The sequence below is a fragment of the Capricornis sumatraensis genome, chromosome 13 (genome assembly GCF_032405125.1).
Source record: "Capricornis sumatraensis isolate serow.1 chromosome 13, serow.2, whole genome shotgun sequence".
Lineage (NCBI taxonomy): Eukaryota > Metazoa > Chordata > Mammalia > Artiodactyla > Bovidae > Capricornis > Capricornis sumatraensis.
Window position 1 is genome coordinate 67,003,917 of NC_091081.1, and position 27,069 is coordinate 67,030,985.

Genomic DNA, 27,069 nt, shown 5'->3' on the forward strand with positions numbered 1-27,069 from the left:
GGCTGTGTACTTTTACCACTTTCGTCTAGCCCTGAACTGGAGGCCAATAAGACTAAACAAAACAAAAAATACATTATACTTACTCATTAATGTAGTAAGACAAAAAATAGAACATATACAGATTAGAAAAGAAGAAATATGGTCACAGACATAACCATGAAATAAAAAATTCTAAAGGACCTGCTAAAAGTTACTAGAATTTGTAATGAAGTTATCAAGGTTAAAATTTCTGTAGAGTAATAAAAATGAAATTATAATTTTAAAATATCATTTATGATAATATTCATAAACATGAAACAGATAAGAGATAAATTTTACAACAGACATGCTAAAGCTGTACAATGAAAACTAAAAAATAATGTTGAAAGAAATTAAAACTGTTTTAAATAAGTGAGCTTTTGGTTTGGAAGCCTTAATCTTTTAAAACTCAGTCACTCGAAACTGATATGTTGATCCAACACAATTTCAGTTAAAATCCCAGCAAGCTTCTGTAGAAACTAAGAAGCTGCTTTTAACATTTACACGGAATACAAAAGACCTAGAAGAGCCAACATAATTTTGAAAAAGTAAAATAAAAGTAGACAACTTAGATTATGAACTCTTAAGACTTGCTCTACAATACGAATGAATGCACATGAATAATAGAAACAAACTCACAGGTACGGGGGCTTCACTGCAGGCTCACTGATGAAGAACCCACCCGCCAGTGCAGGAGATGTGGGCTCAGTCCCTGGATCAGGAAGACGCCCTGTAGAAGGAAATGGAAACTCACTCCAGTATTCTTGCCTGGAGTATGCCATGGACAGGGGAGACTGGTGGGTTATAGTCCACGGAGTCACAAAGAGTCAGACATGACTTAGTAACTAAACAGCAACAACACACCTCCCTACAAAGGTACAATAATCAAAAGAGTGTAGGGCTGGCATGCAGATAGGCCTAGTGATTACAGGAATAATAGATCAAAAATAGTTCAACACATATATAGTTATGTATTTTTTAATTCTCCAATATAACTTAATGGTGCTAGAACAACCAGATATCCATGCTGCAAACATAAGTAGCCTTTTTTTTTTAACCTTTATCCCTGTCTCAGCCATGGATGTGTAGATGGAACTGGCCAAGTCATTGGTCTTCTCTTTTAATCTTCTTTAGTAACTGTAAGAGGGAGGGAAAACAACTGAACTGAGGAGATGATAAACAATAAGAATGTGAGTCTCATATATTGGAAGCCAAATTCCTACCATAGAGAGTGTACCCTAAAGAAACAGCTATAGGTATATACCATCCTTATTACATTGGCGGCTGCTGCTGCTGCTGCTAAGTCGCTTCAGTCGTGTCCGACTGTGTGCAGCCCCAGAGACAGCAGCCCACCAGGCTCCCCCGTCCACGGGATTCTCCAGGCAAGAACACTGGAGTGGGTTGCCATCTCCTTTTCCAGTGCATGAACGTGAAAAGTGAAAGTGAAGTCGCTCAGTCACGTCCAACTCCTCGTGACCCCATGGACTGCAGCCCACCAGGCTCCTCCGTCCACGGGATTTTCCAGGCAAGAGTGCTGGAGTGGGGTGCCATTGCCTTCTCCAATTACATTGGCTGAGCCCTGTCATTTTCCATAAAAATAAGCGTGACCACAATCAGAATAGAAAGTTGTGCTGTGAGATGACCACACTGGAGTAGTACACTGGAGTCCAGGGAATGGTGCAAAGCATTTAACTTTTTCCATCAGAACACCTCCAGGTCTAGTCTCTCTCCCTTTTCTTCTTTCTGTGGTTGCTCCTACCCCATATCTCTGCCCTTCTCTAACTTGCAAAAATTCTACCCCAGCCTAGAAGGGGATATCAGATCCTTCAGCAATTGATTAGGGGTGGATGGAGAAGAGTTTAGGTCTTTCTTCATAGTAAAATATCAGTAAATTCTTAACACAAAATCATCAACCACAAAATTCAACCTCATGTTTTTAGTATTTATTTCACAGCATAATTTCCATGTGCTGTTATGTTAACAATGTCTGTTCAGTTCAATTCAGTTCAGTCACTCAGTTGTGTCCAACTCTTTGTGACCCTATGGACTGCAGCACGCCAGGCCTTCCTGTCCACCACCAACTCTCAGAGCTTGCTCAAACTCATGTCCATCGAATCAGTGATGCCATCCAACCATCTCATCCTCTGTCATCCACTTCTCCTCCTGCCCTCAATCTTTCCCAGCATCAGAGTCTTTTCCAATAAGTCCATTCTTCGCACCAGGTGGCCGAAGTATTGGAGCTTCAGCTTCGATATCAGTCCTTCCAATGAATATTCAGGACTGATTTTCTTTAGGATGGACTGGTTGGATCTCATTGCAGTTGAACGGACGCTCAAGAGTCTTCTCCAACACCACAGTTCCAAAGCATCAATTCTTCAGCGCTCAGCTTTCTTTATAGTCCAACTCTCACATCCATACATGGCTATGGGAAAAATCACAGCTTTGACTAGACAGACCTAAGTTCTCCAAAATATCAATTATCCTCTCATGAAGGGAGTACAGTAGTTAGAAAGAAGACAGCATATGTTGGCAGGTGGAGCAAAATCCCAAAACACTAATATTTAGGCTCCAACCCAGAACAATTATATCTGAAAGTCTGGGAGTCTGGAGGTAAGGACACCTATATATGAGTTTTTTAAGAACTTCTATGGTAAACTTTAAGGAGAATCACAGATGAGATTCAAGAGCTAATAGAAAAAGAGTGCCTCAGAATTTATAAGGACAGAGAGACAATTCTGCTTTGCTTCATTAATTTCTCTATGAATCTAGCAACTTCTGACTGGATAGTGTAAATAGAGGAGAAAGAAACATACTATCGTTGCATGATCGGCTGCTTTATCAAAATACCACAGACTGGGCAATTTATAAGCAACAGAAATCTATTTGCTACAGTTCTGAAAGTTGGATGATCAAGATTAAGGTGCCAGCAGGATCAGGTTCTGGAAGGAGCTCTCTTTCAGGTTGTGGGCTGCTGATCTCTTGTTGTATTTGCAAATAGTGGAAGAGCAAGCTAGCTCTCTAGGGTCTCTATTATAAGGGTATTAATCTCATTCACGAGGGCTCTGCCCACATGAGCTAATCATATGCCAAGGGCCCATCTCCTGATATCACCTCAAGCATTACCTTTAAACATGAAATTTGAAAAGTGAAAGTGAGAGTCACTGAGTCATGCCTGACTATTTGCGACCCCGTGGACTATAGAGTCCATGGAATTCTCTAGGCCGGAATACTGGAGTGGGTAGCCTTTCTCATCTCCAGGGGATCTTCCCAAGCCAGGGATCAAACCCAGGTCTCCAGCATTGCAGGCGGATTCTTCACCAGCTGAACTACCAGGAAAGCCCAAGAACACCGGGGTGGGTAGCCTAGCCCTTCTCCAGACCCAGGAATTGAACCAGGGTCTCCTGCATTGCAGGCGGATTCTTTACCAATTGAGCTATCAGGGAAGCCCATGAATTTGGGGGAGACACAAATATTCAGTACATAGTACATACATTCTTAAGAGGTAATAAATATGTTGCTCAAATTGGGGAGAACACAGAACTCAGTCCTTTGAAAAACAGGCAGCCCCTTGAGTAAGGTGATGTACTCTGCAAATAGCAGTAGAAAAAAGATAGATGTGCACGGGAGGTAATACAAGGACATTGAGCAGATTCTGCTGAGGTTTGGGTGAGGGTAGAGGGCAGTGTTGATTAGAAAATAGTAGGCAGAGGAAAATTTCAGAGTTTGAGATCTTGTTTCTTCAAGTGACATGATTTCAATGAAAACCAGCTTTAAGATGAACTCTCAAAACTGGGAACTGAGATAAAATGAAGATGAAGGTTACTGGAGGAAGTAAATAAAGTGTCACATCCTGACAGTATGCATGGAGAAAAAAGAAAAAGGGTTAATGTCACTGATGGCGGAAGGAAAAGCTGATGACTACCTACAATGGTATATACAATCGATATCACCAGATGGTCAACACTGGTATCAGACATTATAGTCTTTGCAGCCAAAGATGGAGAAACTCTATACAGTCATCAAAAACAAGACCAGGAGCTGACTGTGGCTCAGATCATGAATTCCTTATTGCCAAATTCAGACTGAAATTGAAGAGAGTGTAAAAAACCACCAGACCATTCAGGTGTGACCTAACTCAAATCCCTTATGATTATACAGTGGAAGTGAGAAATAGATTTACGGGGCTAGATCTGATAGACAGAATGCCTGATGAACTATACATGGAGGTTCGTGACATTGTACAGGAGACAAGAATAAAGACCATCCCCAAGAAAAAGAAATACAAAAAAGCAAAATGGCTGTCTGAGGAGGCCTTACAAATAGCTGTGAAAAGAAGAGAAGCAAAAGCAAAGGAGAAAAGGAAAGATATTCCCATTTGAATGCAGAGTTCCAAAGAATAGCAAGAGAGATAAGAAAGCTTTCCTAAGTGGTCAATGCAAAGAAATAGAGGAAAACAATAGAATGGGGAAGACTAGAGATCTCTTCAAGAAAACTGGAGATACCAAGGGAACATTTCATGCAGACAGGCTCAGTAAAGGGCAGAAATGGTAGGGACCAAACAGAAGCAGAAGATATTAAGAGGTAGCAAGAATACACAGAAGAACTGTACAAAAAAGATCTTCATGACCCAGATAATCACAATGGTGTAATCACTTGCCTAGAGCCAGACATCCTGGAATGTGAAGTCAAGTAGCCCTTAGAAAGCATCACTACCAACAAAGCTAGTGGAGGTGATGGAATTCCAGTTGAGCCATTTTAAATCCTGAAAGATGATGCTGTGAAAGTGTTCCACTCAATATGCCAGCACATTTGGAAAACTCAGCAGTGGCCACAGGACTGGAAAAGGTCAGTTTTCATTCCAATCCCAAAGAAAGGCAATGCCAAAGAATGCTCAAAGTACCGCACAATTGTACTCATCTCACATGCTAGTAAAGTAATGCTCAAAATTCTCCAAGCTAAGCTTCAGCAATACGTGAACCGTGAACTTCCAAATGCTCAAGCTGGTTTTAGAAGGGGCAGAGGAACCAGAGATCAAATTGCCAACATCCGCTGGATCATCGAAAAAGCAAGAGAGTTACAGAAAAACATCTATTTCTGCTTTATTGACTATGCCAAAGCCTTTGATTGTGTGGATCACAATAAACTGTGGAAAATTCTGAAAGAGATGGGAATACCAGACCACCTGACCTGCCTCTTGAGATACCTGTATGCAGGTCAGGAAGCAACAGTTAGAACTGGACATGGAACAACAGACTGGTTCCAAATAGGAAAAGGAGTACGTCAAGGCTGTATATTGTCACCCTGCTTATTTAACTTCTATGCAGAGTACATCATGAGAAACGTTGGGCTGGAAGAAGCACAAGCTGGAATCAAGATTGCCGGGAAAAATATCAATAACCTCAGATATGCAGATGATACCACCCTTATGGTAGAAAGTGAAGAAGAACTAAAGAGCCTCTTGATGAAAGTGAAAGAGGAGAGTGAAAAAGTTGGCTTAAAGCTCAATATTCAGAAAACTAAGATCATGGCATCTGGTCCCATAGCTCCATGCCAAATAGATGGAGAAACAGTGGAAACAGTGGCTGACTTTATTTTTGGGGGCTCCAAAATCACTGCTGAGGGTGATTGCAGCCATGAAATTAAAAGACGCTTACTCCCTGGAAGGAAAGCTATGACCAACCTAGACAGCATATTAAAAAGCAGAGACAGGACCCTGCCAACAAAGGTCCATCTAGTCAAAGCTATGGTTTTTCCAGTGATCATGTATGGATGTGAGTTGCTGTTGCTGTTGCTAAGTCGCTTCAGTCGTGTCCGACTCTGTGCAGCCCCAGAGATGGCAGCCCACCAGGCTCCCCTGTCCCTGGGATTCCCCAGACAAGAACACTGGAGTGGGTTGCCATTTCCTTCTCCAGTGCATGAAAGTGAAAAGCGAAAGTGAAATCGCTCAGTCGTGTCCGACTCTTCTTGACCCCATGGACTGCAGCCCATCAGGCTCCTCTGTCCAGGGATTTTCCAGGAGTGAGGTGCCATTGGATGTGAGAGTTGGACTATAAAGAAAGCTGAGCTCCGAAGAATTGACGCTTTTGAACTGTGGTGTTGGAGAAGACTCTTGAGAATCCCTTGGACTGCAAGGAGATCCAACCAGTCCAGCCTAAAGCAGATCAGTCCTGGGTGTTCATTGGAAAGACTGATGTTGAAGCTGAAACTCCAATACTTTGGCCACCTGATGCGAAGAGCTGACTCATTTGGAAGGACCCTGATGCTGGGAAATATTGAGAGCAGGAGGAGAAGCGGACAACAGAGGATGAGATGGTTGGATGGCATCACCGACTCGATGGACATGGGTTTGGGTGGACTCCGGGAGTTGGTGATGGACAGGGAGGCCTGGTGTGCTGCAGTTCATGGTGCGGCAAAGAGTCGGACACAACTGAGCAACTGAACTGAACTGAACTGAAATATGGTGTAAGTCGGCAGCATTGAGCAAGAACTATTACGTGAATGCCTTATTTGTGCATTGACAAGATAGTAAGTATCAAAGAACTTTGCAAATTGTTCATTACTCTCCCACAACAAGCTATCAACAACCCAGCTTAGAACAAAGGCCAATTATCTTTAAGTTTAATGGTTCAGTATTCATGTTGAAAAACCATCTGGTTATTTTATCCAATGTGTCCATATAGAAGTGTAATTTAAAATTTTGAACACATCTCTCCTCTTATGCTAGAATTAAATTCAAAGTTTCTAAAGTCAGAGAGGCTTCTCTGGACGCTATTAATATAATGTGAGGAACTGGAAACGATAATTCCTGAAGGATGCCAAAGGCAATTCACCTCTTTACCTTTTCTCCCAATTAATAAACATCATTTTATTCCTGTTTTCCCCTTTCTATCGGTTCTTAAGCCACAAAAGGGGGGTCGATGGCGAAACAAAGAGAAGTAAAACAAAATCTCTCGTCCCTCCTGCCAGCAGCCAGCAGAGGGCGCCGGTGCCATAGGCAGCGAGATGGCCGCGGCGCTCAGCCTCCTCTCGGCTCTAACCGCTACGTGCCAGGCGAACTGAGGTTGTCCCTGCTGCCAACCCGTAGTTGCCTCGCTGTCGCTGAGCAACGGGGAAATGGGTGGGATTTGCTGTGCGCGTTCGTGCGGGCACCCTCCCAGGCGGAAGCGGAAGTGTCGGCGGCAGGCGAGTAGGAAGTGGTGATTCCTGAAGAGGAGATGGCTGCTCTTGCTACACTCCCCCCGCTGCCCCCACAGTTTAAGAGCATACAGCATCATCTGAGGACGGCTCAGGAGCATGACAAGCGAGACCCTGTGGTGGCATATTACTGTGAGTCCTTCCGAGTCTCCGCGGTCCTCCTTGGCCTCCGCCCCCTGGTTCTTAAGGCCGTCCCCGCCTCTCTAGCTTTAGACCTGAGCTTTGGCCTCTGACCGGTCCCTTGGGGACAGAAGTCCCTGGGGGTCCCGCCCTCCTCAGGGATCCCCAAGTTCTCTGCCCCTCCAGGCCTCAGAAAGGCAAAATTTCGAAAGTACTTTAGCGTCCACCAACTAAATATTTTTAAACGGAATACATGGGCTCATGGACTCTGAAACACAGTGTTCTAAAGTTTTCTCCCTGTGTGTACACAAAGGAGCTTTCTGTCTCCACCAGGAAATCGTGAAATTAACCTGGGTAGTTAAGTAACTGAGTTGGGGCTAAAAGGAAGGTACGTGTTCCAGAAACAGTAGTGATGTGGGCAAAAGGAAGAGACTAATTGAAAACATTGTAATGAGTGTGGGTTAATTATGACAACTTGCAGGCCCAATCATAAATAGAGTGTGGCTGCTGCAGAACAAACACTTCTATTTGCCCATTTCTCCTTTTGCATTTAAACTGCTGTCTTCTACCAATGAGAACTTTTAGCCTTGATTTTGAGTAATAAATGAGGTCGAGACATTTGGTGACATACTCTCACTTTGGTTGTGATACATATAATCTACAGTTGATGAAAAACACAGATCACACTTGATCACACTTTTTCCTTTGTGCTAAAGAGAGTAGTTCCAGTATAGGGTATTTTATATTCCACATTCTAACTTTGCTGCAAATTAAACAAGTGACCAAGCAACTATAGTATGCTGAAAAGGATTTTTAACTTTGAGAAGCTCAGTATAATGTGTCCTCTCTTATAGACAATATAAGGTTAGCCAAAATATGGTCCACTGTCATCCTGGCCATAAACCAGGAGTACCCCATTTTCATTCCTCAAATGTGCAAGGCCCTTTCAAACCTCCACATTCTTCCCTTTCTTGGAAATCTACCTTTTTTCCACTTGGCGAACTCCTTAATTCAGATTCTAACTCAAATGTCACCTCTCCTGTGGGCAGTTAAGATGATTACTCTCAAGGCTTTACCTCCTCAGTTTGTTCAGATCATAACATTTTTGCGTTATACTTGTTTTTCAGGTTCCTCAAGCAGGGACCATTAGTCATTCATTCAGCTTGTATTTATTGAGATTTTACCTGTATGAGTATTACCAGGCACAGTGGCTACAGCATTCATGAAGCTTACATATTATGGGGTGGGGGGATTAAACAGTAAAATGAGTAAGTCATATAGAATATTACAAGATTGTGAAGGAAATTAAAGCTGGGAAAGAACAGGGAGTACCAGGAGTAGAATGGTAGGAAATGAGGGAGGGATTTCATTTTCAGAGTGGTCAGGGAAAGCTTCACTGAGTTCACATCTGAACAAACTTAACCGGAGTGAAAAGCAAGCTTTGCATCACCTGGGCAAGAGTGCTCTCCATAGAGGGGATAACAAGTGCAAAAGTCCTGAGGTAGGGGTTTGCTTAAAGGAGAATCAAAGTGACTCTTGTAACTAGAGTGAATAGAGCAAGCAGAAAAGCGATGTGATTAAAGTCAGAGAGATTATTTCTTGTAACAGTAAAGTGGGAACCCTTGATTCTGGCTAGAAGCAGTCCCTCCATGGGCGCTGTATTCTGTACGTTTGTCACTGTCCTGGGACCCTTGATTTCCTGTGTCACTATCCTCCCTCTTTTGCTGTTTCTTCCTAATCTTGCCCCGGTTTCCTTTATTTAAAAAATAAAAGGAGCTCTCACTGTGACATTCCCCTAGAGTTGCAGTCCTGTCTGCCCAACCTCAAAGCTAGGCTTGAAATAGTTGTCTGTAGTTGTCTTTAGATCCTTACCTGATAGATCTTTTTCACCCCATTGCAGTCTGGTTTTCAATCCCATTATTTCACCAAAACTGCTCTCAGCAGGGTCAAGAACCATGATTTTTATTGCTAAAACCAGGTGTCACTTAAAAAATATTTTTGTTATGAAGCACTGGAGAAGGAAATGGCAACCCACTCCAGTACTCTTGCCTGGAAAATTCCATGGACAGAGGAGCCAGGTAGGCTACAGTCCAAGGGGTCGCAAAGAGTCAGACACGACTGAGCCACTTCACTTTCTTTCTTTCTTATGTACAGGTTAAAGAACATATGTAATGTGTATATACAGTTCAAGGAACAGTAAAATGAATGCTAATATATCTACCATGATTGCTGTTATTAGACTTTCAAATTTTTGCTGATCTGGTGAGTGTGAAATGATGTCTCACTGGAGTGAAATTTGCGATTCACTGAGTCTTGATAAGGTTGAGCATCTTTTCATATGGTAATTAACCATTTGTGATTTCCTATTGAAATACCTATTTATTGCTTTTGACCATTTTCTATTTCATTGTTTTAATCTAGCTACTGATCTTTTGGTATTGCAAATGTCTTCTCAAAGTTTATTTGAGAAGTTTGATTTTTGATTTTTCATTCTATTTATGAAATCCTTTGACGTGCAAAAGTTCTTAATTTTAAAATATGACCAATTGAGTAATTTCTTCCTTATGATTTATGTTCCAGTTTTCTAGGTCTTGATTTCTTTTTATGTACCTTATTTGAGATTTTGGCTTCCTGAGTTTGTAGATGGGTGTCATTCATCAAATCTAGAAAATTCTCCACTTTCAATGATTGTTTATCTGCTATCTTTGTTCATTCCTTCAATTTTAATTAGACATGTGTTGCATTTTCCTCGTTTAGCTTCTTTGTCTCTTAATGCTTTGATAGTTTGTGTCCATTTTCTTTCTATGCTGCATTCTGTGTGATTTCTCTAGGTCAGTGTTCACCTTCATGTATTCTATTGTATAACCCATCTGTTGCATTTCTATTAATATTCTCATTTTTTATTTCTAGATGTTCTCTTACTTTGTTTTTAAATCAGCCTTGCCATTTCTGATAATCTTTTAACTGTTTTAAACGCACTCATTTCTTTAAGTGCTTTAAAAATATTTGCATTTATATTTGCTGTCTGATAATTTCTGTATAGGTTATATTTTAGGTCTGATTCTGCTGTGTAACAAAAAATGGCTTATGACAGTTTTTTTCTTGTATCTTAGGCGCTAGAACTACTAAACTAGTACTCTTTAAACTTCAATATGCAAATAATTCTACAGGAATCATTTTCACATTTCGCAACTTCTGTGTTTCTTTCCTGACAAAGTTCCTTTGGTCAAGGTGGCAAAGCAGTATGCTTCCCTTTATTTATTTATGTATTTATTACTTTATCTTGTTCTCAGTTGCCCTCTTCCTATTTTAAAGGATAAATGCAGACTCTCCTGCATCATTAGAATTTTTATGGTGTATTGTTCTGGAGGAGAAGGTGGAAAATCCTCCAGGGTATCCAGGAAAAAAAGGACAGTTCTAACAAATTACTGGTGTTAGTGAAACCTCCATTTATTAAGCTATTAGATAGAGCTTCCTGTCTTTATGTGTCTTATTGGAAGAAAATCAGTCAGAGCACAGAATAAACCTTTATTTTAAAATGCTGGGCATGGGAAAGAAAGGATCTCAAAGGAACATTCTAACATGCAGCTTTTTATAAGGGGAGTCACCTGGAGTCATCTCCTTTCAGGAATAATTAGTCAAGAATGAATCTCAGAAGAAGGAGGAATTTTTCTTAGCTATTAGCAGCCATTGTTCAATCATTTTGGATTTTATCCAGAGGAGTGCAGAGGGGCAGTTTGCAACCAAGGTCAAGTGCAAGATGGTATGGAGCATGTTGTCCTTGTTCTTGGGGAACATGGTAAGGCCATGTTCAAAACTAGCCTGTGTTGAAGTTTCAAAATGGTAAGAGTTTTCATTATATGATCCTAGCATTTCGTTCTCTGTTCCTTATTAAAGTGTCATTCCTGAAGTAAGTTCAGTTCAGTTCAGTCGTGCAGTCGTGTCCGACTCTTTGCAACCCCATGAACCGCAGTACGCCAGGCCTCCCTATCCATCACCAACTCCCGGAGTCCACCCAAACCCATGTCCATCGAGTCGGTGATGCCATCCAACCATCTCATCCTCTGTCGTCCCCTTCTCCTCCTGCCCTCAGTCTTTCCCAGCATCAGGGTCTTTTCCAATGAGTCAGCTCTTTGCGTCAGGAGGCCACAGTATTGGAGTTTCAGCTTTAGCATCAGTCCTTCCAATGAACACCCAGGACTGATCTCCTTTAGGATGGACTGAGGTAAAAGCAAAAGGGAAATGCTGAAGTGGGAGTACCTTATTTCATTCGGGTGACAAGCTCATATGAAGGTCTGTAGGTTATCAAAATTTTAGTCTTAGAATCCAGAAATGAGAAAGAGTGTGTGGGAACATGTGTTAACATTTATTTGAATTAGAGAAGTCATATTTTTCTGAAAAAAGTAAGCCTCCAATGGCTGATTGGTTTGACTTTAGCAGTTAGTTTTGCCATTTGGTGGACATTCTCCTCAAATGAGGTAAATCTTCAGCTCTGAAGTGTTTTGCTTTTTTCAGAAATACATTTAAAACAAGTGATAAGATTAAAATATTATAACTTTTTTATTCCTGCCAGAGGATGTTGAAACAAACACTATTTCAGTTTTCCCAATCCTGTCTCACTCTTACAATAAAAAGAAGCCTTTGATTGAAAGCAAATGATGAGTCTTTATAAGATCCTCTCTGTATACTTCAGAGGAATTGAGATAACGAATACTCTGATGAAGGGGTGACACATTCTTTTCTAGTCTTAAAACAAATTTCGAGGCAAACCTAATTAAAATGTCAGCTAAGAAAGATTATTAAAAATGTTTGATGATAAGTGATGATGTGGTTTTCAGCCTATAACCCAGAAGGAATTTAAAGAATTTGGTGGTTTTGCTGTGACAAAGCTTCCATTCTCATCTGCTGCTTTATGTGAATGAATTTTCTCCCTTGTTAAATTCATAAAAATGAAAGCAGGAATAGAACCAATACTCTGGTTCATTATGAGGATAAATCATGTTAATTCATAGATAGGCAGTTTAACTCATGCGTTTCCAAGAAAATTTTACTTTTTATACTTAGTGATTATTAAGATAAATTAAATTCATATTGTTTTAAATGTTACATTGTTATATATAACAATTGCAAAAACTCAATTCCAGAAGAAACATTTTAACACAGCACCTTCTCTCAGGAAATTTAATAAAAATTTAAATTTAATTTTTTATATACTTTTGTTGCAGAGCAGTGTGATAGGATAATCAAGTAACACCTTTGAGCATGCCGATACATTTTTATAATAAAATCCTATAAAGTAAGTACATAGAAATATGGGTTAAAAGAAAATAAGACTGTATTCTGACTCTTTAAAAAAAATAATATTTTTTATCTGAAAAGATTGTAATAGATACCAAATTGCTATGGTGTTTACAGTTGAAAGAGTGATAAAATTTTTAGATGTCAGTACTTGACATCTGTAGTACAGAAATTGCATTTTTTACCTGTTTAAACTTCAGATAAAAAGTAGTAAATGTCAACCTAAAAATGTGTGAAGGGATACATTTCTGTAAACTTAGAGCAAACAAAAATTTTCTAAATTCCTAGAGCAAGGAAGAATTTTTCGTGAGAAGAAAAACTAAAGGTTATTTTGCTACTTACTGATTTATGAAACTTCCATATTCTCTTATATTTCCTCTCTGTATGTTGCTGTCTGCCTGGAATCCCCTATGACTTCCTCTTAATCAAACTTAACTCTTATTAACTCAGTACTTTTTACTTTTTTTCCTTTTGAACTGTGTGTAGCTGGAGTAAGCTATGCATTGGCGGCATTATTCAGACACATTGAGAGACACTTCAATGAATAATCGGGGTTTTCCATCCTCTGGATCACTTTTCAGTATGCATTGTGTTTTGATTTTCAGATATTTGGTTGGTGTTTTTGTTTCTAATATTTTGTTGATCTCTTAAGTTTGTGGTTTTTTTGTGGGGTTTTTTTGGTCATGCCTCATGGCTTACAGAATTTTAGTTCTCCAACCAGGAATTTAACCCAGGCCCTCAGCAGTGAGAGCTTGGATTCTTAACCACTGGACTACCAGGGAGTTCCCAACTCAGTATTTTTTGCAGATTGGTTTTCCTGAGCTCATATGATGTCTAGAAATGGTATCAAGTACATCCCTCCTCTTGATCCTCTTGACCTTTCAGTCTCCTGGATTCTCTTGGAAGACAGGGACTGATACCTTGTTTTCTCTCACTGCCTGACACATAATTGGCATTCATAAATATTTAATGAATGTCATTGTTCTAAATGTTACGAATATTCCAGCCTACTAAAATATTCACTCTGAGAGCAAGAAATATGTCTTAAATTGATGACCATTAAATCTCTTAACTACTAATACAGTACCTAAGCCATGGTAGATAATTGGAAATTATGTAGTTTACATGTAATATGTGTTGATTGAATAAATATAGGGTAATTCATAGTTTTTTCACATGCTCTTACTGCAGTAAGGAAACGTAATGAAAGGAATCTCAAATCACAGTATTTCCTAGCTTGTGGCTATTAGATTGTCATAGATATGTCATAGGGTGTGCCCTTTGTGCTTCCTCATTTCCAGTATTTTGTGATTTCCAGAAATGATTTAGATCTGGCCTTAATGGGAATACTCTAATGTTTTATCATTTTTTGTTACCTTAGTATTCCTATATTTCTAAGTTGTTTGATCTTTTATTTTCTTTTTAAGTCAGGAATAAGTGTTAAAATATCATATATCAAATTACTTTTTGACTAATATGCTTAGAGTTTACTTCTTTGACCTTTTTAATTAGTAATAACAAATTGTTGAATTTACTCTTACTTGGAACGTCTCACTCCTGGAAAAAATTGTTACTTTTTTTTTTTCATTACATTATTTTGAAATAAGTAGAGATCCACAAACAGTTACAAGAAATAATACAAAGAGATCTGAGTGCCTTTTACTCATTGTGCCCAGTGGTAATATCTTGCAAAGTCATAGTACAGTATCACAGCCAGAATATTGATACTGACACAATCTGCCCATCTCTTTTAGACTTACCTAGTTTTCCATGCATTCATTTGTGTATATGTCTGTATGTAGCTCTAAATAGTTCTCTCAAGTGGAGGTTCATGTATCCAACACCATAGTGAAGATAGAAGTTGTCTAAGAAGAATCCTTCATGTTAATCCTGTTACAGCCAGAAGTTTATACTTTGAGGACTTTCTTTTATATACTTATCAATTTCTCACATTTAAAAAATTTAACGAGCTAATGTCGATGCGTCAAAGTTTTCTAGAATATCTTTCATATCTGTCAGATTTTCAGATTTATTAGTTAAGAAATTATAGACTTAACCTTCCCTTCCTTTCTTCATACATGTCACAGTCAGCCCAGTTATCAAATGTTTGCATTTTTACTTACCTTCGTAGTTTCTTTGCCATCATACCCTCACCTTACATCTAAGCTATTGAGATAGCTTCCTACCTTCTACTTCAAGCTAAATGAAAGTTGCTCAGTCGTGTTCAATTCTTTGTGATCCCACGGACTATAGCCTGCCAGGCTTCTCTGTCCATGGGGATTCTCCAGGCAAGAATACTGGAATGGGTAGCTGTTCTCTTCTCCAGGGGATCTTCCCAACCTAGGGATCAAACCCAGGCCTCATGCATTGCAGGCAGATTCTTTATTGTCTGAGCCACCAGGGAAGCCCCTACTTCAAGCAGGTAGTACCTGTTGCTAATTGAAAGTTCTGCTTTAAATGCTTAGTGAAAACAACACAGAATAAAAGAAGAATAAAGTTAACTAAGCATATAGAAACCCTGTGCTACACAAGCAGTACAATTAATTTATAAAAGCATTGCATTAGGAAAAGAATGTTTCCAATAGATGAAAGACAGAGGGCCAGTGTCCTTGATAGGGAAAACACTCATACAAATCCATTTTAAAAAATGAAAACTATGATCCCCATAAATGGACAGAAATGTGTATGTACTACTAAAAGAGAACATACTAATTTTTAACGTTCAGCTGAATTAGTAGCAAGTGTAAATTAAGATGGCATACCATTTTTTGACTAAAGTTATAACTTATACAAAATGAGTATGTGATGAAATTCTCCTTGACATGGCTGTGTGAATTGGTTCCAAGTTTTAGAAAGCATTTTATTGGAGTATATAGAATTGTAAAAGTATCTGATGTGCAGTAATTCCAGTTTTGAAAAGCTTCTGCCTAGGAAATAATCACTAATATATGAAAAACTTTAGGATTATGTGAACAATTATATACGTTTGTGGCAAGCCACAAAACAGCCTAAACATATATCATAGTGGAAATGGTTAAGTTATGGTATATCCATTGCATAGAAGGTGATGTAATCATTTAGAAATTAGAAAGCATCTTTTGTAACGTGGGGAAAGATTGATATAAAAATTCAGGATATAAAATTATATATATATATACTATGATTTGAACTTTTCACTGCAAATGGTGACTGCAGCCATGAAATTAAAAAATGCTTGCTCCTTGGAAGAAAAGCTATGAAAACCTAGACAGCATATTCAAAAGCAGAGACGTTACTTTGCAGACCAAGGTCCATCTAGTCAAAGCTATGGTTTTTCCAGTAGTCATGTATGGATGTGAGAGTTGGACCATAAAGAAAGCTGAGTGCCAAAGAATTGATGCTTTTGAACTGTGGTGTTGGAGAAGATTGTTGGGAGTCCCTTGGACAGCAAGGAGATCAAACCAGTTGATCCTAAAGGGAATCAGTCCTAAATATTCATTGGAAGGACTGATGCTGAAACTGTAGTACTTTGGACACCTGATACTAAGAACTAACTCATTGAAAAAGACTCACATGGTTGGAAAGACTGAAGGGAGGAGGAGAAGGGGACGACAGGATGAGATAGTTGGATGGCATCACTGACTCAATGGACATGCATTTGAGCAAGCTCCCGGAGTTGGTGATGGACAGGGAAGCCTGGTGTGCTGCAGTCCATGGGGTTGCAAAGAGTTGGACACGACTGAGCAACCGAACTGAACTTTTAAAAATGCATATATATGTGTGTGTGTATATATATATATATATATATACACACACACACACACACACACACACACACACATACACGGAGAAGGCAATGGCAACCCACTCCAGTATTCTTGCCTGGAAAATGGACCGAGGAGCCTGGAAGGCTGCAGTCCATGGGATCGCTGAGGGTCAGACACGACTGAGCGACTTCACTTTCACTTTTCACTTTCATGCATTGGAGAAGGAAATGGCAACACACTCCAGTGTTCTTGCCTGGAGAATCCCAGGGACAGGGGAGCCTGGTGGGTTGCCATCTCTGGGGTTGCACAGAGTCGGACACGACTGAAGTGACTTAGTATATATATACATACATAGACACACACACATACATAATAAACTTGGAGGGAAAAATAGCAGCTTTAGGTTTCTGGATGGTTTTCTTTTGATTGTTTTTTTAAAAATTTTCTCGTAAGTGGGCGTGTTTCATACCATCATTACTAAACAACAAAAGCTTTACTTAAAGCAAAAATTTTTTTAAAACACCAATAGTAGCTCCATCTGACTATCAGAAAAAATATAAGTACGTTTAGTGATAAGGAGTACGTCAAGGCTGTATATTGTCACCCTGCTTATTTAACTTATATACAGAGTACATCCTGAGAAATGCTGGACTGGAAGAAACATAAGCTGGAATCAAGATTGCTGGGAGAAATATCAGTAACCTCAGATATGCAGATGACACCACCCTTATGGCAGAAAGTGAAGAGGAGCTAAAAAGCCTCTTGATGAAAATGAAAGAGGAGAGCAAAAAAGTTGGCTTAAAGCTCAACATTCAGAAAACGAAGATCATGTCATCCGGTCCCATCACTTCATGGGAAATAGATGGGGAAAGAGTAGAAACAGTGTCAGACTTTATTTTTTTGGGCTCCAAAATCACTGCAGATGGTGACTGCACCATGAAATTAAAAGACGCTTACTCCTTGCAAGAAAAGTTATGACCAACCTAGATAGTATATTCAAAAGCAGAGACATTACTTTGCCGACTAAGGTCCGTCTAGTCAAGGCTATGGTTTTTCCTGTGGTCATGTATGGATGTGAGAGTTGGACTGTGAAGAAAGCTGAGCGCCGTAGAATTGATGCTTTTGAATTGTGGTGTTGGAGAAGACTCTTGCGAGTCCCTTGGACTGCAAAGAGATCCAACCAGTCCATTCTGAAGAAGATCAACCCTGGGATTTCTTTGGAAGGAATGATCCTAAAGCTGAAGCTCCAGTACTTTGGCCACATCATGCAAAGAGTTGACTCATTGGAAAAGACTCTGATGCTGGGAGGGATTGGGGGGCAGGAGGAGAAGGGGATGACTGAGGATGAGATGGCTGGATGGCATCATGGACTCGATGGACGTGAGTCTGAGTGAACTCCGGGAGATGGTGATGGACAGGGAGGCCTGGCGTGCTGCGATTCATGGGGTCGCAAAGAGTCGGACACGACTGAGCAACTGAACTGAACTGAACTTAGTGATAACTCATGATTTGAACATGGCATCATCTTCTGTAATTTTAATCAAGCTGAATTTCACTCCATTTCTAGAACCTGACTGACTTTCTGTTGTCTCCAGACCTTCCAACATTGTTCTCTAGCCCTTGACACCTCTTGCCCTCCTTACCAAACCCACTCCATTTTTATCCTTAAGGTTCTAGCTTAAATGCCACTTTCTCTGGGAGGCCTTGTCTTAAACTCCCTGGTTTTAAGGTGCATCGTCTCTCGGTCCTCATTGTGCCTTGTATGGCTTTATCTGAATTGCTTTTCATATGCCTGTAGTCCCTTCTAGAGTGTAAACTTAAGGAGGCTGTACCCTGCTAGGGCCTCTTGATTCATTCACTGTACCAGGTAGTGCTCGGCCACTAAAGATATTTACACAATAAGGAATAGGTACTCCAAAAACGGTGAATTGACCTGACTTTTGAGGCAGCCATGGTCCCTATAGCTACACCTTATAGTTGTCATGGAGTAAAGAGGCCAGAACTAACATTCATGTAGCTTTTGGCATTCATAACAATCCTTTTCTTCAGGGTATCTGATTTGAACCTTACAGTCATCCTGGTCCTTCTGTTAGTGATGGAACCGGGACCTGAATGACAGATGCTGGATGAGAAGTGGGTATATGAAAAATTGTTGAGAGTAGGTAGTAATTAGAATAGCAGTTACAGAGTGAAGCTAAAGGGACTTGTTAAATCAGTGGGAAAACAAAGGGAACCAGTGCAGTAATCTGGAAGATTCCTGATAAGTGGAGAGTGAAAATGAGGACAGGCTTGATGTTACTGACATAACTTTCTGAGCTTTGTATCTCTCTTTCTCTCTTTTTTTTTTTTCACCTTAATGAAGCCAGAAAATATTTGAGTTCCTACTAAACATAGGCACCATATGATAAATATTTTTATTCTGTGACATTTGATGTTGTGGATAAAGTGAAAACTAGAAAGATTCTTTCCCTTTAAACTATGTGTTGATATTTAGTATAGATATCAAATATCAACACATAAAGCTGATATTAAATATCAACATACAAAGTTTCAGATTTGGTTTTTAAAAGTTTCCTCTAGGGGGTGGTATTGTACAATTAATAGACATTCAATGAACATGTATAAATGTTCTTTGAGAGTCATTTCTTTATATGACCATAGGAAAATTAGATGTAGTTCAGGAAGTTGAAAATACATATGGTATATTTCGTATACAAGATGTCATAGGACACCAGTGTAAATGCTTAAAGGCTAAATAATAATGAATTTTTATTGATGGTGGTAAGCTACTTGGGTATTAGGATTAATAATCAGTTGCCTGTTATTTGCTGTTAATCACACAGAGATTGATTTAATGACTAATAAATTTAACTAAGCTTATTATCTTTAACCAATTAAAGATAAGCAGTTTTTTTGTGCTGATTTCTGAATCTGTAGCAACTAATTTGAGCTCATAGTCCTTTTGTCTAAGTGTATATCATTTCTTTATTGTAAGCTGACTCCGGATACTTTACTGTACCCATGACAGGTTAATAATAAAAACCTCAGAAAGTTGGACTGGTGACTTATCCATTAATATTCCATTTCTTTTTTTATTTTGCAAACATATTTGCAGACATGAATTTTATATTGTACAATAGTTATTTTAATAATTACTCCTGTTTTGAGTAAGTCCTTTTGGTTTTAAACTCTCTAAGCTAACACACACACACTAGCATTACAGTAACTTGCACAGGCTGTATGTGTGTGCTCAGTTGCTTCAGTCGTGCCCGACTCTGTGACCCCATGGACTGTAGCCCTCCAAGCGCCTCTGTCCATAGGATTCTGTCAGCAAGATACTAGGGTGGGTTCCCATGCCCTCCTCCAAGGGATCTTCCTGACCCAGGGATCGAACATGCATCTCCTGCATTGGAGGCAAATTCTTTACCAACTGAGCCATCAGAGAACCGCTATCACAGTCAACTACTATATAAAATTGCATTTCACATGTTAGTTTAGAACTTACTTTTCCCTTCTCCTGTCCTTTGGCTGTAGTTGTCGTATATTTCAGTTATAAACCTGTAAACCCTAGAATGTTGTTATTTTTTAATTGTCCTTTTTATGATATGCTGATATGTCCTTCTTATGATATGGGGAGGGGGGTTCAGGGTTGGGAACTCATGTGCACCTGTGGTGGATTCATGTCAATGTATAGCAAAACCAATGCAGTATTGTAAAGTAAAAAAGAAAAGAAATTTATAAAATGAGGAAATAAAATTTTTAGTGTATTCCCACATAATTACCATTTTCAGCATTCTTCATTCCTTTGTAGTTGGTTTTAAATGTGTCATTTTTTGCCTGTTGAAAAGTTTATCATTTCCTTTATAGGATTGTCACCAATTCTATCAGCTTCTAGGGTGTGAAACAAGCTTTTATTTTCATCCTTATTTTTGAAAGATATTTTTGCTGGGTGAAGAATTCATCAGTCATTTTTGCCACTCCTCCCCACCTTTGAGGGGGTGGCCTCCAGTTACATATATGTTAGCGCATTTGATGGTTCCCCATACCTCACTGAAACTCTGGTTTTGTGTTTTCCTTTTCAGTCTTTTTACTCCCTGCTTTATTTTAGGTAGTTTCTACTGCTTTGTTCTGAAGTTCATTCATTTTTTCTTTTATGATATTTAAACTACTATTAATCCTGTCCAGTAAAACTTTTCATTTCAGATACTCTTATATTTCATTTCTGGATGGCCCTTTTGTGTTCCTTTGTGTATGTTCTATCTCCTCATTTTATTCATGGCTTCCATAAAATACTTCAAAATGATTTCCCAGTATTTTAGTGTCATCATCTGCTATTTCCATTATTTTGTCATTGTTTTATTGTTTTATGTTCACATTCTTCTACTATTGCCATCGTTAGTGATTTTTGATTGATTGTGGGACAGAGTGAATTTTAAGTTCTTGAATGTCTATTCTTTGAAGGGATTAAATGCAGTCAGCAATTAATTGCTGTTCAGTTTAATTCTTTGGTGCCTTGTTTTGTTTTTAGCTTTAGAGGGCAGTTCTAAAGTACTCCTTGCTGTAGGGACAGGTTAACCCTATTACTTAGTTGGGGGCTGTCTACAGAATATCCTGGGTAAACCTCTGGGGCTCTCTGCTCCTTTTGGTTGGAACTGTAATGCATCCCAGCCCTATGTGTGCACTGGGGATAGTCCAGCTCACAGCGTCTGTTCATTCTTTGGCCTTGTAGAGTTTTCTCCTTCACATGCACATGGCAGTGTTCACCTGAGCCTCCAGATAAACTCCTATACAGATTTTGGGGTTTCTTTTCTGTGTAGTTTCATACTCTTCAGAACTCTGCCCCTCAGTTTACAGCTGCCTCAGTCTCCCTGAACTCCAGTCCATTTTCTCAACTCAGAGGACTGTGTTCGGTTTAGGATTCCCTTCCTACTCCTTAGACTGGGATGTTCCTCCAGGCAGAATGCTAGGTTGATATTGGTGTCATCTCATATGTTTCCTTTCTTCAGATGTCTTAATCTAGAATCTGTGTTCTTATTTTAGTAATCAAATCATCACTATTATTTACTAAGTACCAGCATAGTCTTTTAGTAGGAATTCAGAAGGAGCTAACTTTTCTTAAAGCTATTATATTATGACAGAAGCTCTAAAAATACTTCATGAAGGAATGAGTGTAGTATATACCCTTTATTAGGATACATTCATTCATACTTTGTTTTTATTTTATTTTTTTCCCTTCACAAAGACAATACTAATCATAGAGCAGGTATTTATAATATACTTATGAGTAGAGTAATAGATTTGGTTCTATTTACTGGAATAAAATTTGGCTTTATACATCAGTGTATGTCATAATGATTCCTACTTGGGTGCTATATTTATTTAACCCACTAGTACATCACTCTTAACAATTACTTTTATGTGCCTTTTGTGTCTTTATATCATGCATTTCATATTTTTAGATTTCTCATGTATAAATGAGGATGTGATAGAATGTTAATGTTTAGATTTAATGAAACTTTGAAGTATACATGCCTTGAGGATTAGTAAATATTTGTCTCCTAAATGCTTCACATTAAAGTTAGGTTGGGAAGTATTTAATCCTTTTGCAAATATGCCTCATTACTCATCTTTAAAAAATATTTATTCATAAAAATGAACACATTTCTTTGATGAAATAAATTTATTTCCCTATAGGTGATTCTAGCTACATATTTATTCTGTTTTACTAGGTAATTTTCCATGTTGGACATCAATTTTTCTTCATACTGCTGCTTCTACAATGAATTACTTGTCCTGAACAGAGTTTTATATGAAAGTAGTCCTTTTTCCCATCCGTATGACTAAAAGATCTTTTGGTGTATAAATTTTCATAAGTAGATTTAACATCTTTTCACTGTATTAATATTAGAAAATGTGTCTTGTTGTACAACTTACAAATTGTAAACCATGTAAGATATTCAGAAATATAGAAGCTAGGCAAATTTGTACTTAAATCTTTTCAATTTTGAGATGATTCTTTCCAGTCCTTCAATTAAAGGTGTTACTTTGTAATAATGTCCTTGTATTGCAAAGACTGAATATGCATGCAAGCCAAGAAGAAAATGGGTATAAGTGAAACCATTAAACTGTGTTGTCATTGCACTGTATTTCAAGTATCAGCCACTTGTATTAAGGTTAGCTTTTAGAGGGTAAGAAGCTTATATTATATTTGTGTTGTGAGGAAAATTGATGATGGTTGTGGTGGTAGTGAATTGGGAATAAATCTGATTCTCACTTCAAAGGAGATACCGATAATCTTGATTTTTATTATGAGCAATGTTGGAAGTAGTTAAAAGTAACAAATCAAAAACAAAATTGTACTTTATACATAGGAATAAATAACTTTCTCTTGATAATAAGAAAATACTGATTAGTTTTCTGTGTGTTTGCTTAATGGACTTTTACCGTTGCTGGATAGCCGTTTATTTCCACGGTTGCTCTATTAAGTAGTTCACTACGCTCCATAGATGGTATAATTCATATACTGTCCACTTGATAATAAAATAAGGAGAAAGACCTCCCAGGGAAATGAAGCTCACTCCTCTGTTTCCTTACATTGTGTTACTGTGTTGACTAATAGTATATATAGACAGTAAATAATTAACTGATGTCTGTTTAATTTTCTGTGTGTGTGTTTGGGTGAGGGTTTGCTTGAAATATGCTTGAAATAGTCATTTGAGAAGTTGAGAAGATAAGGAAATCAGTCTTTACACAATTAATATAAAATGTCTTCAGAGAATGCCAAAACAGGAAAGAAGATGGGAAACAAAACAGAGAGCTTTAAGATTAGTTTCAAACCAGATGTTTCACACAGGACATAAAATGTTGGCATGTCATAAAAATATGTATGTTTAAAAAACTGTAGCTTGCTCAGTTTGTAGTGATGGAAAGTGTATTTTACTTGCTCAAATAAATAATACTGGAATATTCAATATGAAGAAGTATTAAGCTCTTCTGAGGTTGATAATTCTAATGTTTATAGTGATGCTGATCTGTCTGTGGTCTGTGTTGCTGGTATGTAGATGCAGGGAGAGAGGATTGTTGAGCTTATATATATATGAGTGTACGTTTGCCAGAGGAGTGTAATAAAAAGATTCAGGGTTTAGACATAGGGCAATAAAATCCTAGAAAAATCTATCATAAAATCAAAGCTAGTTACAGAAGGAAGTTAAAGGAAAAAAGACTGATTGTAATGAAGAAGTAAGGAGACACCAATGAACTGGAAGCCTATTGTAACACACAGAGTTTAAAGTTGGAAGAAGAGCAGTTATGTTTAGATTGAGTACATGATATACTGATATTAACAGTACAGCAGTTTGAAATGGTAATTTAGTTATGAGGTTACTGGCATATAAGGGAGAGTCCGTACAGTTACGGAGATCAGAACTGATAAGAATTGAGAGCACAGCGCTATGTATGCATTAGAAATAGATTTGCTTTCTTATTGCAGAAAATTCAGAATTACAATGCATAAGTAAAATAAGGATTTCTTTCCTCATTTAAAAGAAAGTCTGATATCGGCAATACCCAGTACCAATTCCATGAAGTCATCAGGGACCCAGGCTTTTTCTGATTTCAAATGTATAAACAAGCACATGATTACCAAAGTCGCCTTGTGGTCCAAGCTACCTACTAGAGTTTCAGTCATCCCATTTCTGTTCTAGGCAGCAGGGAGGAGAAAGGGGAATGAGTCATTTCCTTTCCCCTGCTGTCATTCCCATTTTACAGTCCTTCCATAAGTCTCAACCACTTCTGGTTATATAATATTTGTCTTAGGTAATAGCATGGCCATATTTTGCTTTGAGGAATACAGGGAAATGTACTGTTTTGGCTAGCTATATTATAACTCCCTAATAATATAGGAATCTTGTTAGTAAAGAAGACAGGGAGAAAGGATGCAGGTAGGCTGCTAGCTGTCTCTGTCACAAGTATTAATTATCCACGTGAACAGCGAAATTTTTAAGATAGTGGAAAGATAAGGAAAGACCCTGAGGTCCATGAGCAATTCCAAGCATAACAGTCCAGTGGAAGAGAATGGATGAGTGCTAGACCAGTGTATTTAGAACGCCTTGAGAGAATACTGTAACAGTGGGATGCGAAAAGAAAACCAGTCATACTTACCAACTCTTCTCTTAAATGCTAGAAAGAATGTAAGAGAATTAAAACTCATTACTTGAGAGAACTGCAAAGAAAATGATTTCTTAAGTGACATTTAGGTTTTAATTAAGACAAAGAGGAAGAAGGCATCTGAGGAGAGGTAAGACAGTTTGCTGATTCTTCAGAACTGTTTCAATAGTAGTTCCAGGGAGTATGGTGGAAGGAGTAGGGCTGTGTGGAGAAACATGGACTTGGTTGGGGCAAAAAGTATAGTTTACAGTTGAGAGGAGGAAGGATGCAATGAGCAGTGATGCTCAGCCTTTTGCTTATCTACCCTCAAGTTTAAAATGATTAAACATGAATATTATGTAACATAATAAATAATTTTTCTGTATTGATATACTATATATAATATATTTAAATATATATTTATTGTAAAAATACTACATGTGCCTGACTCTTTGCGGCCCCATGAACTGTGGTCTGCCAGGCTCTTCTGTTGATGGGATTTTTGAAGCAAAAATACTGGAGTGATTTGCCATTTCCGTCTCTAGGGGATCTTCCCGACCCAGGGATCAAACCCTGGACTCCTGCACTGCAGGCAGGTTCTTTATCTGCTGAGCTACCAGGGAAGCATATAAAAGAAAAGTATAAAGGATGAGATAAACATATCAATAAAAGGCTAATATTTTCTTCCCACACTCCAGCCATTCCCTGGACTCTTATGGGTCTCAAAGTCTGCAGCCTCAGTATAGCTTAGGGTGAAAACTGTTAGGGGAAATAGAAGCAGCCTGGCACAGAACTGATCCCTACGCTCAGCTAAAAGCCTTGCCCTTGAAAATAAGAGCAAGAACACTTAAAAGTCTTCAGAAAAAAATTGGTAATACATTAAGAAATACAAAGATTAAATTTCAAGGAAGAAAAAGCATATTATCAGTTACAGGTATTATCATATGAGGAGATGACATTTGATCTGTAATCACAGTAAAATCAAATAGCCAAGACATATAAAAAGTAAAAACATACTAAAGATGAACCACAAATCATTAGAGAAGGAAAGGATTTTTTACCACTTGCATTTGGGACAGATACCAGTAACTGAGGTAGATGCAAGTTATTAAAGAGTTAAATTTGAAAAACCAGAGGAAAAACTGAAAAAATCATGTAGCTGAATAAACAGTTTCTAGGAAATAAATAGCTTTCCAAGCGTAGAATTGATAGAAAAATCACTTTGGGTACATAAATATTTTAAGTTTCTGTATTTTAAAACAACATTCAAAAATTGAAAGATGGCCTAATTTTCATCCAAAATGTTTATTTTCCAAAGAGCTCATGTGATGTACTTTTAATAAAAGAAATACAGCAAAAGTGCTAGAAGGAAAGACCTGGACAGCTCACTAAGAGGATGTGTTGGGGAGTTCCGTCACAGTTATGACAAAAGAAGAGCTGACTGAGATAGACATGAAGCTTGAACAACTCAAGAGATGACTGCTTTAAAAAGGGGAGGGTGATCAGCCATGCTTTTAAATGGGGAGAGGTGATTCAAACCTAGTTCTCAAACGACCTGGGCATGTTATTAAATATGACTGGTTAAAAGAAAGAGAAAAAGGAAATTTTGTCACATTGTGATCAAAGCAATGAATATAATAAGTGGGTTTTTATTTTTGCTTCCAAATTAGATTTTTTTTGTCAGATTAGTATCCAGTGCTGGATATTGTACAGTAAAAATGAAAGTATCATGCTTTTTACATTGTGAGTCAGTATAAATCAGTACAGGTCTTTAAGAAACTCCATTTTTGTTCTCATTGATAACTGGATGAATCAAACCCCTACATTTGATACAGAAATAAATATATTAATAAATTAAACTTCAAGCTCTGTGAGATAACCCTAAAAGCCTAAGCCTTTAAAAGTAGTTCCTTCAGACACAGATATTGAATTTAAACACACGCAGAATACACGATTGTATTAGTATATTAACACGTCTTTAAAGAAGGTGTGAATTGGAAATTGTAAGTGTAACTAACAGCTTGCCATGCTTAAAGCTGTAGTAAATAAAGCTACGATAGATAGTAGACTAACAAGTAACAAAGGAAGATAGACAATATAGAGTTGGGGCCTTTTGTCCCATGAAAATTTAATATATGATAATGAATGACAAAAGTGGCATTTAAAACCATCAGGCAGAATGAACTGTTCTTTCATTCATGTATTTTATCTATTCAGAAAATGTTTATTGAAGGCCAAGGACTGTCACAGATGCCAGGGATCCATCAGCAAACCAAGTAGACTACAGTTGCCATTATCATGGAGTTTAAGTTGGAGTTGCAGAATCTGAGAAGAAATAGGTTGAATGATTCCCTACTGAGGAGAAAAGACTAGAGCAGGAAAGGTGATAGTGTTCACAAGATTCCACTTGGGGGTGTGAGGGCCCTCTTTCCTACTGTATAAAGAACAGTTTGTTAAAAAGCATTTTTGTTTTGATAGCTATTCTGCATTCATAAAAGAGAATATAGAGGTCTTCAGTACATCTCTAAGATCTTTTGAGTAGTGAAAA

General features: G+C 38.2%; 1 protein-coding gene across 3 annotated transcripts in view; it reads left to right on the plus strand.

Moving 5' to 3' along the window:
* Positions 1 to 7,232: 7,232 nt before the first annotated feature.
* The window catches only part of VTA1 (vesicle trafficking 1), a 71,378-nt gene continuing 51,541 nt past the window's right edge, over positions 7,233 to 27,069 (plus strand). For all 3 annotated transcript variants that reach the window (XM_068985198.1, XM_068985199.1, XM_068985200.1), the window contains exon 1: positions 7,233 to 7,344. In XM_068985198.1, the coding sequence (XP_068841299.1) occupies positions 7,233 to 7,344 (112 nt within the window). The remainder of the gene's footprint in view (positions 7,345 to 27,069) is intronic.